General features: G+C 38.3%; 2 protein-coding genes across 3 annotated transcripts; one reads left to right on the top strand and one right to left on the bottom strand.

Moving 5' to 3' along the window:
* Nucleotides 1–237: 237 nt before the first annotated feature.
* On the bottom strand, nt 238–450 carry LOC122018472. Its single transcript, XM_042575796.1, has one exon. It carries the CDS (start codon nt 448–450, stop codon nt 238–240), a length of 213 nt encoding a protein of 70 aa, XP_042431730.1.
* A 100-nt stretch (nt 451–550) lies between these two features.
* LOC122018471 (PHD finger-like domain-containing protein 5A) lies at nt 551–4,107 on the top strand. 2 transcript variants are annotated; one of them, XM_042575795.1, is made up of 3 exons: nt 551–879; nt 1,035–1,485; nt 3,607–4,107. In XM_042575795.1, the coding sequence occupies exon 3, from the start codon at nt 3,631–3,633 to the stop codon at nt 3,961–3,963; it is 333 nt and encodes a 110-aa protein (XP_042431729.1). In that variant the 5' UTR covers nt 551–879; nt 1,035–1,485; nt 3,607–3,630; the 3' UTR covers nt 3,964–4,107. The 2 variants fall into 2 exon arrangements, with proteins under 2 accessions (XP_042431729.1, XP_042431728.1); XM_042575794.1 differs by lacking the exon at nt 1,035–1,485.
* The last annotated feature ends 8,408 nt before the right edge of the window (nt 4,108–12,515 follow it).

Here is a 12,515-nt window from a genome sequence, read left to right as displayed (position 1 = left end):
ATTCTGTCTCTGAATCTCTGGTGTTCTGTATAAACCAGCTTAATCATGAAAGATAGGTGAAGATTATGATAGAAGAACTAAAATTGACAAAAAAAAAACGCTTTTTTTTTTTTCTAGTAAGATGAGCATTTCTTGTAGAAATTTCCAACTGAGAAGAAGAGTAGCAGGGCACTAGTAACAATCCAGCTGCTGACACACATAGATAGAGGTAGAAGAAGAGTGTATGGACGGAGCGGCCTAACCGGTGTAGACGTGGACTCCGATGGCGATGAGGAAGAGGGTAATGAGGGCGAAGTAGATGATGGCGTGCACGAGAATAGAGGCGCTGCTCGTGTGGAAGTTGCTGAACTCCACCACCCGCCCGCTCGTCCCTGGGATCTGAAACAGCAACCCCGGCGAGAGAAGTACGAACAATAACACCGCCACCAATACAGGTCCCCAGTCCGCCATCGCCACTCCGAAACACAAGCGAGATAGGGAAAGGTGCTTGCTTTGCAGTGGGGGTAGAGTGGGGTGGTCGGCTCTGGAACGCTCGCGTAGTCCCTTTCACTTTCTCGAAGGTTTCGATTCGAAATAGAAACCCTAGTTATGCCGACCCAAGCGGGAGGATGTGTTGCTCCGCGGAGAAGGTTTGGTGAGAGCGCTGGTCCATCCTTTAACGACTACGTGGATCGTGTTAATGAATCCACGTAGTTGGATTAGGTATAATTATGTCATGTGTTCCCGTCTCTTCCACGTTCGATTCATTTTTATCTCCAGCTGTCTAGTCTCTTCTCCGCAGCACTCTCTGAAGGTCTCTTCTAAGGCGGCGATTCACGGTTTGACAGGCAAGATCACTGCAAGATTCCCGGAAAGTCTTTTCTTCAGCGTCAAGCATCGGTTTGTCCTTGTTTCCTTTATGATTTTTTTTTTTTTAATGCTTCTGTTTGTGCAACGAAAACCCTTGATGTATGGAGCTTCTAGGATTAATATCTAGATCAAATGCTTGTTTGCTGTGTTGGTCTTTTCGTTGATAAAGAAAGTAATCGTAACAGGAAACATTGAGGAAATGTGGCAGGGAATGGCTAACGACTGTTGGAATAGTCGGAGAAGGATTTATCCTAGGACTGAATTCAATCAAGAGAAGACAAACAAAAAAAAGGGGAAAAAAATTGTTGCGCTTGCTTAGAAGGAGAGGTTTTTTAAAGTTCTGTTAATGTACTATCATGAAAAGTTTGGGACAGAGGAATAGGTGGGGATGTTGTATAAATCCTGATTTTGTTGAATGGCTATGCCTTAGGGGTGAGATGTCTTGTCACAGCAACCAAGTGGTGAAATAGATTTATCCAATTTATCTTGTCGGTTACTAAGTCCCATAAGAGTTTGGAGCTTCACCAAGTTGTACCCCCTGCTTCTACTACTTGGTACTGAGAACTTCTGAAGGTTTTCAAGTTAAGCAGGTGACATATTGGTACACAATGGAGCAAGGAAGCAAGCGGCCTCTTAGTAAGCCCTTTCTTCTGTGGTGACTAAATTATTCTCAGGCTAAGGGCCCTCTTAGATTAATCCCTTTTTCAGTGATAATACTCTTCGAGTTGATGGATTGTGCAAACACTGTTTCTTTAAATTGTTTGTGCATTTTTTTTTAAATGGATGATGATAGTAATTGTGAATTCTCAGATACTAATAAAAATGTGAACTTCTGGCAAGTCAACACAATTTAAAGGAGACATACAAGTTCCTCACAAGATAGTTCTATTTTGGGGCAGGAATTTAGGAGTTTTTCTCTATCCTTTTTATGATCGCAGTCCTGAACAATTACATATTCCTATTTGTCTGTGGCTTTGTGCTAGTCTTCATAAACCTTTCCACCAGGTAAATCCATAAATTACTATTTTGGTATTAAGATGGTGTCTAGTCTGTAACACCCAAATGTTAAAAATTAGTGAGGTAAAGCTCATGGTGACTAAACACCACTGGCAATTGGCAAGGAACTTGGATCTTCCTCTAAAAGTCGAATCATATCTTTCTCACCGCTACCTAGTAGGGATAATTTTCACTCTCTTGTCCCTTCTTCCCCATCCTCTGTCAAGTTTGTTCTTCAAGTTTCCTCTACTGCATGCTGTTTTCTTCTTCACCTGCAATAAACAACAGTAATAGTAGCAATTTGATCCTTCCACTATCTCCCATTCTTCCTTTATCTATCTTCATCTCCTTCAGTCCTAACTTTATGGTAGTACTTTTATTCTAATATCTTATCTTCTGTATCTCATTACAGCATTGACATCAGCCACTTTATTAATCTTGTTTGCTTGATTATTTGAATATAGTTGCAAGTTTTTAGATCAGCAGTGTTAGAAGATAGGTTAGATAAAGCTGACTTGATTAATTTCCCATCTGTTGATTGTTCCTTTGCAAAGGAACAATGCTAATTATTGCTAGAGTTAGGAACCGTATTATGTTTGGTTTTGTGCCATGGGTAAATAGTATGTATATCTGCTTTAGATTGTGAAGTATCACCTTTGAGTTGTATATAAAGACTAAGTCTTCATGTAGGCTTTAGATTTGATAATGGTGCTACATATACTTTGATGTTACCTCTGATACTGGTTTCATGTCTATCATATAAGCTATTTGTTATTGCTTAGCAGAGTTTGGTAGAACACTTGCATATTGGTCGTCAAGCGACCAATCCAAGTATCATTATAAATGTAAATTAACATAAATTACAAAATATTTGTAAGTGTCTAATAATAGATACTATACTGCTATCACTTTGGGCATTTTATCACTTGTAGATGTAAGAAGATGTGCTCTATAATAATTAATATGAATGCGGTAGAGATATGTTTAAGGGTTAGTTTTACTATTTCATAGAATCTTTTGATCCCGCCTTCTGATTTTATCAATGTTTCTTCGTTCCTCAATAGGGAGGAAAGTGATTCGTTCCAATAAATTAGGATAGACTGTTACAGCTATTATCTATATTTACTAGAATAATCTACCTAAATAAGGAAAGATTTACTCATTCAAAAAACGAGAGAAAACAACTAGAAATCAAAGTGTTTGTTAATGGATTCATCGAAACTTTGTCTGAATTCCAATGAAGCATTTGAGTATCAAATATATGACTAGGTGTTAGCATGAAAGGTGACAGGATTCCCATATTCTGCACTTGGCTTATGGCCTCCTTATTATTGAGCACTAATGTCGCTTCATCTTCCTATGACCTCTCAATCTTATCCCTGAGTTCCAACGAAAAAGTTTATATTCATCTTAATTAGAGCATATTATAGAAGAAAGGAAAAATATACATGCTTGCATCTATCATTTTTTAAAATCCAAAAAATATGTATGCATGTTATCAAGGAAATGAATATTTGTGCTTTGGTACACATTGACATTTTTAAAGTTAGGATAAACATGAATCCATCAATTTGATTAGAAGAGATGAAAGTTGATTAGTAATCCGCATAGCCAGATCAACAAACTAGTTTCATCAAGTTCTATCCCAAATCAAGAAAATTTACAACTTTCTGCCCTAAACATTAGCGTTTAGTGCAATTGAATCTTAGTTAGTACCTATAAATCGCTCTGATATAAATTATATCTTATGTTTTTGTTCAGGAAATTTTAGTGGGTTAGATCACCATGGCAAAGCACCATCCTGATCTTATCATGTGCCGGAAGAAGCCAGGGATCGCTATTGGTCGCTTGTGCGAGAAGTGTGATGGGAAGTGTGTCATCTGCGACTCGTATGTTCGCCCTTGCACCCTTGTCCGTGTCTGCGACGAATGTAACTATGGTTCCTTCCAAGGAAGGTGTGTAATTTGCGGCGGAGTTGGCATATCTGATGCCTACTATTGCAAGGAATGCACACAGCAGGAAAAGGATCGTGATGGCTGCTCCAAAATCGTCAACTTGGGAAGTGCCAAGACTGATCTGTTCTATGAACGCAAGAAATATGGATTTAAGAAAAGATAAATTGTATAGGTTGTCTTGATTTGAAATATGGTGATCATGTATTTTGATTGCTAATTAGCCAAAGTTGCTTGCAGACAGACTTCTCAATTTTGATAACATGTAGCAATCTTCTGAAAACTTTAGTTAGGGTTGGATATTTGATTAAAATTAAATCGGAATCGAGCCAATTAAACTTTTGTTTTTAAGTCTTTTAATTTTCTAATAAAAATTGAATAAACAGAATTAATAAAATATTAATTGTTATTTAGGTTATTTTCGGAGTTATGATATTGTATTTGATCCTTAATCAATTAGGTTAATTGGATTTATCAGTTTTTATAATAAATTTTTTAACAGTTTATTTTTTTTTATTTTAATTTATTTAATTTAATCAGTTTTTAAAATTAAACTGAATTAATCAATATAATTGTTTTTTAATAAAAATAAAATTTTAAAATAATCGATTTTTTTAAGTTTGGTCTTTTTTCTATTTATCTGAATAATCATTACAAGTTTAAACAATCTCGATTATTTGTTCATAATATGATGAAGAAAAATGGCTGCATTCTTCATTTTGTACGAAGGTAAGTGAGAGCTCACCCTCTAAAATTACTTCACTCTTGCGAAAATTACCTTACCAACCACCATATGTTTCCTTTGTATATAAATATTCTTTGGTTGAAAATTGAAATTAATCGTGTATAATTAGTAGATATCATAATATTTGCACTAATCCTTCAATTATTTCAGATGAATTCCTGAGAAAGGTATATATCATATTGTAAAAGGTTATTTGATTTGGGAAGTATTTTTTTTTGTTATTGGAATTATAAAGAAGTGCCCCTTTTTATCAAAAGGAGTCTCATCGCCCCTAGGATAATGCTGTAAGGATAAGGTATTTTCTCTATTTTCTAAATATTTAAGAATTACGTTTTAATTTTAATGAATTAATAAATGAATTTTTTTTAATAGACGGTTAACCTAAGAATGATGGGCTGATAAGTCATCCGTTGCAAGTGCTTCCTGATTTACTTTAGTAGTATTTTCTCTATTTCCTAAACATTTAAGGATCAAGTTCTAGTTTTGGTGAATTAATGAATGTGTTTTTTTAATGGACAATTGACTTAAGAACGATGGGTTAATAAGTCGTCCGTTGTGAGCGTTTCCTGGTTTACCTTAGTAGCAATAGAAAACTTTCGTGAGACATGATCGTTCTCCCTAAGATTGGTTGGCATAATTAGATACCTAGTACAAACTAAAATAAAAAAAAGATGTCCCATTCCACTAGACCCTTTAAAATGACAGAGCTACCCTTCAATATATTATTTGACATTATTATCTCTTGCAACTTGGTCCCATCAACTAGTTGTATTTGTTGGACATAAACAATCTAATGCTGGAGATTTATGGATATTAGTTGAATTTAAGTTACACTGAATTAAATTCAACTTACAGTCGAAATGACCTGAGCGGATAATCTCAGATTGCCAGCAGGGGCTGGTTTCTGTAAAGTGCAAAGCGGAAGACCAGGTCTGCAAAGCGGAAGACCAGCAGAGCGAAAGACCAGGTCAGCAGAGCAGAAGACCAGGTCAGCAGAGCAGAAGACTAGGGCAGGTCTGCAGAGCGGCAGACCAGAGCGGTAGACCAGAGCTGCAGTGCGGAAGACCAGAGCAGCAGGGCAGGTCTGCAAAGCGGTAGACCAGAGCAGCATATCAGAGAGGCAGCGTAGGTCTGCAGAGCGGAACTTGATCTGGTAAAAGACAGATCGGGTGAGGAGACTGGCCAACCGGGAAAACTAACCGAAGCCTGCGAGAGTCGCAGTTTTCTTGAAACAGATTCGCCCACCTCCGGCTGTGCTTTGAGGCTTACAAGGGTCGTCTGTTTCCCAGGATACAACGGTAGACCGTGAATCTGACCAAGCACTGGTGGTCACGGCGAACTGAGTGGCACCCGATTGCTATCACGAGCACTCCTCCGAGCAGGAGCTGCACGACAGAGGAGGAGGAAGAAAATGGAGAGCCTTTGCTATGCTGTGTGCGTAACCCTTTTGCCTGTAGTCACAACCTCCTTTTATAGGAGCTCAAATGAACGACAAACATTCGCTACATAAGCAGCAAAAAGGTTTACGTGGAAAAATGTTAGCTGTTCCACTTGGGAGAATTTTGCCCTGATCGGTCCAGCATTCGTGTGCGTAGGTCACGCTCGAGTCAACTTGGTTCAGTGCAAATTCGGGCCCTGGATTTGCACCCCCCATGTCTCATTCCACTAGACCCTTTAAAATGACAGAGCTACCCTTCAATATATTATTTGACATTATTATCTCTTGCAACTTGGTCCCATCAACTAGTTGTATTTGTTGGACATAAACAATCTAATGCTGGAGATTTATGGGTATTAGTTGAATTTAAGCTACACTGAATTAAATTCAACTTACAGTCGAAATGACCTGAGCGGATAATCTCAGACTGCCAGCAGGGGCTGGTTTCTGTAAAGTGCAAAGCGGAAGACCAGGTCTGCAAAGCGGAAGACCAGGTCTGCAAAGCGGAAGACCAGCAGAGCGGAAGACCAGGTCAGCAGAGCGGTAGACCAGAGCTGCAGTGCGGAAGACCAGAGCAGCAGGGCAGGTCTGCAAAGCGGTAGACCAGAGCAGCAGGGAGAGAGAGAGGTTCGGCCACCACAAGAGGAAGAGAGGGAGAGGATGGCCGGCCACACCAAGGAACAAAAGAGGGAGAGAAATAATAGATGTTGTATCTTGTGAAGGCACCCTCACCCCTTCTTTTATATTCCTTGGCCTAGGAAAATTAGGAAATTTAATTACAATAAAATTTCCTTAATTCCCTTGACATGATTTAATTGAGAAAAATAAAATAATATTTCCCCAATTAATCTCTAATGGCCGGCCACATCAAGAGGAAGCAAATTGGACAAGTTTCAATCAACAATTAAAACTTTCCTTATTTGTTTCCGGAAATTTTAAAATAAAATTTCTCTTCAAAAAATCTCTTCATGGTTAATAAAAAGAAATTTCCATAATTTTAATTTTACAACATGTGAATAATTTTTAAAGAGAAAATAAAATATCTCACCAATCTACAAATAAGGAAAGAGATCTAATCTCTTTCTTTAATCTTTTGTAAATTTTACAAGAGAGATAATTTAATTTAAATTCTCTTTAATAAATTATTTCTTCCACATAATAAAAATTAAAATTAAAATTCTTTTTAATTTATTTTGGCCGGCCCTACTAGCTTGGGTTCAAGCTAGGGCCGGCCACCCAATCTTATACCTAGGCCGGCCCTAGCTTGTTCCCAAGCTAGCTTGGCCGGCCCCTATTGAGTGGGTATATAAGGTGGGTATAGGTGGGTATAGAACTCTCTAAATAAAAGGCTACGATAGGGACCGAGAGGAGGAATTGGTTTTGGTCTCCCGATAAAATTAAGCATCCCGTGTTCGCCCCGAACACACAACTTAATTTTGTCAATAATAATTCATTCCACTATAGAACTATTATTGAACTACCGCACCAATCCCAAATTACATTTTGGGCTCCTTCTTATTATGAGTGTGTTAGTCTCCCTGTGTTTAAGATATCGAATGTCCACTAATTAAGTGAGTTACTGACAACTCATTTAATTAATATCTTAGTCCAAGAGTAGTACCACTCAACCTTATCGTCATGTCGGACTAAGTCCACCTGCAGGGTTTAACATGACAATCCTTATGAGCTCCTCTTGGGGACATTCTCAACCTAATATCTCTAGACACAGTTTCCTTCTATAATCAACAACACACACTATAAGTGATATCATTTCCCAACTTATCGGGCTTATTGATTCATCGAACTAAATCTCACCCATTGATAAATTAAAGAAATAAATATCAAATATATATGCTTGTTATTATATTAGGATTAAGAGCACACACTTCCATAATAACCGAGGTCTTTGTTTCTTTATAAAATCAGTATAAAAGAAACGACCTCAAATGGTCCTACTCAATACACTCTAAGCGTACTAGTGTAATTATACAGTCAAGATAAACTGATACCTAATTACACTACGACCTTCTAATGGTTTGTTCCTTTCCATTTTGGTCGTGAGCTACTGTTTATAATTTATAAGGTACTGATAACATTATCTTCTGCATATGACACCACATGCTATGTTATCTACAATATAAATTAATTGAACAACTACAAACAAATGTAGATAATTTGACCAAATGTGATTCTTTATTCAAGACAAATGTTTACAAAGCTTAGGCTTTCAGTATACACTCCAACAATCTCCCACTTATACTATAAGTAATATCTTTTCCCATACATCCGATTTTCATTCCTCACTAACCGCACCCTTTGATAAGAAGGGCCTTAGTGAAAGGATCTGCCAGGTTATCTGCTGATGCAATCTTGGCGATGACAACTTCTCCTCGCTTCACGATATCTCGTATCAGGTGGTACTTGCGCTCTATATGTTTACTTGCCTTATGAGCTCGTGGTTCCTTCGAGTTTGCAACTGCACCGCTATTATCACAATAAATTGTGATAATTTTGGGCAAACCAGGAATCACATCTAAGTCCATTAGAAAGTTCCTGAGCCATACTGCTTCTTTAGCTACCTCAGAGGCTGCTACATACTCTGCTTCCATGGTTGAGTCCGAAACGCATTTCTGCTTTAACACTTCTCCATGGAATGGCTCCACCTCCTAAAGTAAACACATAGCCTGATGTAGACTTACTATTGTCCCTATCTGATTGGAAATCTGAATCCGTGTAACCCACAGGGAGCAAATCGTCTGCTTGGTAAACTAGCATATAATTTCTAGTCCTTCTCAGGTACTTTAATATATGCTTTACCGTTATTCTGATATCTGCTGACCATGCCCACGGCAAAACAAATATCAGGTCTCGTACATAGCATTGCATACATAAGGCTTCCTACAGCCGAAGCATAAGGAACTGCTTTCATGTCTTCTATCTCCTTTGATGTCTTCGGAGACATCTCTTTAGATAGAGCTATTCCATGCCTAAAAGGTAAGAAACCTTTCTTGGAATCCTGCATACTAAAACGAGTAAGGATTGTATCTATATATGAAGCTTGGGACAGACACAACATTCTTTTCTTGCGATCCCTTATTACTTTGATCCCAAGAATGTGTGCACACTCTCCTAAGTCCTTCATATCAAATTGTTTGGACAACCATACCCTTACGTCTGATAATACCTTGACATTGTTGCCAATTAACAAAATATCATCTATGTATAGTACAAGAAATACCACCACGTTTCCGTTACACTTCTTGTATACACAAGACTCATCCGGACACTGAATAAATCCATACGACTGGATTACTTCATTAAACCGGATGTTCCAAGACCTTGAAACTTGCTTCAGTCCATAAATGGACCGATTGAGCTTGCACACTAGATGCTCTTTGCCTTTTTCAATGAACCCTTCTGGTTGCTTCATATGAATGTTCTCTTCAAGACTTCCATTAAGGAAAGCTGTCTTGACATCCATTTGCCAAATCTCATAATCCATATGAGCAGCAATGGATAAGAGTATCCGGATAGACTTAAGCATGGCTACTGGTGAAAAGGTCTCCTCATAATCGATTCCCTCTTTCTGAGTGTACCCTTTCGCAACAAGCCTAGCTTTGAAGGTCTCTACCTTCCCGTCTGTCCCTCTTTTCCTTTTGTAGATCCACTTGCATCCAACGGCTTTTACACCATCAGGTGGTTCTACAAGCTCCCAGACTTTATTAGAGTACATAGACTCTATTTCAGAATTCATTGCCTTTTGCCAAGATGCTGCATCTATATCTTGGAGTGCTTCGTCAGATGTTCGTGGATCGGGTTCATGTTTACCCGGATCAAGTCCAAGACTCTCCTAAAACATGAATCTTTCAGTGCCTTACAACCCTCCCACTACGACGAGGCATCGTGGTTGTGTATCATGTGTGACACGTGTTGCAGTCTCTTGTGGTACTTCATCTTGTCCTGAAGTAGTCATGTCCTCTCTAAGTTCTTCTAAAACAACTTTACATCGGGCTTGTGATCCATTATATAGTCTTCTTCTAAAAGCGGGCATTGGTGCTAACAATGACCTTCCGGTCTTTAGGACTATAAAATAAACCACCTTCGTTCATTTGGGATATCCTACAAACACGCGAACTTCATACGGATTCTAACTTATCAACATCTGGTTTCACACATGTGTGGACTACCCCAAACCGAATATGTTTTCCGCCCATTCCACAATTCTATGGGAGTAGAAGAAACCGATTTAGAAGGTACTAAGTTCGGAACGATACTTTCTAGAGCATATCCCAAAACGAATTTGGTAATTGAATAACTCATCATTGATCTAACCATCTCCATAAGAGTCCTATTCCTTCGCTCGCTACACCATTCTGTTGGGGTGTTCCAGGTGCAGACAATTGGGATTGAATCCCGGCCTCTGATAAGTAATTCCTAAACTCTCCTAAGAGGTATTCGCCATCACGATCTGACCGTAGTGTCTTGATACTTTTACCTAGTCGTTTCTCCACATCAGCCTTGTATTCTTTGAACTTATCAAAGCACTCGGACTTGCGGCGCATTAGGTAAATGTATCCATATCTTGAATAATCGTCTATGAAAGAGACAAAATATTCAAAACCTCCTCTTGCCTGGACAGACATAGGACCACACAAATCAGAGTGAACCAATTCTAACACTTCTTTGGCTCTATACCCCTTGGCCTTGAACGGCCTCTTGGTCATTTTACCTTCCAAGCAAGATTCACAAGTTGGAAAATTTTCCAACTCAAATGAACTCAAAAGTCCATCGGCTATAAGCCTCTGAATCCTACTTAAGTTAATATGACCAAGCCTTAGATGCCAAAGATATGCTTGGTTCATCTCCGAAGGTTCTTTTCTCTTATTAGAGTTAGAAGATGAGTTATAAATTTCCATGTTTTGCTTTGTGGAAGAAATTGGATTTAAAGTATACAAATTGCCAACTAATGCACCAGAACAGATAATCACTTTATTTCTTTTAATAACTACATCGTTACTGAAAGAAACTGAATATCCATCTAAAAACAGTTTAGAAATTAAAATTAAATTCTTTCTAAAACTGGGTACATAAAGACAATTTCTTAAAATCAAATTTCTATTTCTACTAAAAGATAAGTAGACGTCTCCCACTGCAACAGCTGCCACCTTAGTAGCATTGCCCATGTAGACGGTAATTTCTCCTTCAGATAGTCGTCGGGTTTCCTGGAACCCCTGCAAGGAATTGCAGACATGATCAGTGGCTCCCGTATCTACACACCAGGTGCTGGTAGATAACACCGCTAAACATGTTTCAACAACTAGAGTATGAGATATACCTTTGTTTTGGTTCCTACGAGGACAGTCCGCCTTCCAATGTCCTGCCTGCTTACAAATGAAGCACTTGCCCTTCGGCTTCTTCATTCCAGCTTTAAATCCCATACTCTGAGATTTATTCACTTTCTTTGCTGAACTAGCTTGTTTCTTCTTCTTCTTTCCTTTCGGTTTAGAAGTAGAACCATTTTCAGCATAGTGAATTTGAGCATTGTGACGAAATAATCCTTCTGCTGCTTGAAGTTCTGTCAGTAGTTCCGCTAATGAATAAACCCTCTTATTCATATTATAGTTCAGGCGAAACTGCTCAAAACTTCTAGGTAGCGTTTGGAGGATCATATCGATCTGGGTTTCCCCATCAATTTCTCCTCCAAGGATCTGTATCTCGTTCAGATAAGCCATCATCTTTAGGATATGATCCCTCACAGGAGTACCCTCTTGCATGGTGGTTGTCATTATCTTTCTCATGGCTTCTTGCCTAGAAGCCCTATCCTGATGACCAAAGAGTTCCTTGAGATTGTTCATAATATCATAAGCTGTTGGTAAATCTTGATGCTGATGTTGCAATACATTTGACATTGAAGCCAAAATGTAACACCGCGCCATCTCATCTGCTTTTACCCATTTCCTATGATATTCAATCTCCTCTTGGGTAGATTCATCAAGAGTGCATCAGGCATTGCTCGGTCAGTACAATTTATAGCTTTCAGCAGTAAGAACAATGTCCAGGTTTCTTTTCCAATCTATGTAGTTTGGTCCAGTAAGTCTATTCTGTTGAAGTATGATGGACAGTGGGTTGAAAGACATCCTAAGAATCACAAATAACTTTTGGTCAGAACTCTAAATTTAGAATAATATTGATTCCTCAAACAATACTATTTTAAATTAACCAACACCTCAAAACACCGTGAATTTTGTATGCCACGTTAGTGTGGACGTATACAAATTCAACATTTGTAAAAGGAGGGTTTTATCCCATTAATTTTATTATCTTGTCAACCTAACTTTTTGACAAATAAAATTAATAGTTGGTGTCTTTTGGTCACACAAATAATAGCAGTGACTCCGATGGGGAGGATACTATTAGATGTGTCTAAGTGTATACCATTACTTGACACTAAGTTCATTAATAAGATTATGCCCCTTCCGTTGGGGAAGATCACACGCTCTTAATTAACTTCCTATAGTCATCCAAAAATGGAAGT

This window comes from Zingiber officinale, chromosome 9A (genome assembly GCF_018446385.1).
Source record: "Zingiber officinale cultivar Zhangliang chromosome 9A, Zo_v1.1, whole genome shotgun sequence".
NCBI lineage: Eukaryota > Viridiplantae > Streptophyta > Magnoliopsida > Zingiberales > Zingiberaceae > Zingiber > Zingiber officinale.
This window is presented reverse-complemented; position numbering and strand designations above follow the sequence as displayed.

Coding starts and splice junctions, on each gene's coding strand:
- LOC122018472 (XM_042575796.1), bottom strand. CDS start 450: ATGGCGGACTGGGGACCTGTATTGGTGGCGGTGTTATTGTTCGTACTT.
- LOC122018471 (XM_042575794.1), top strand. CDS start 3,631: ATGGCAAAGCACCATCCTGATCTTATCATGTGCCGGAAGAAGCCAGGG.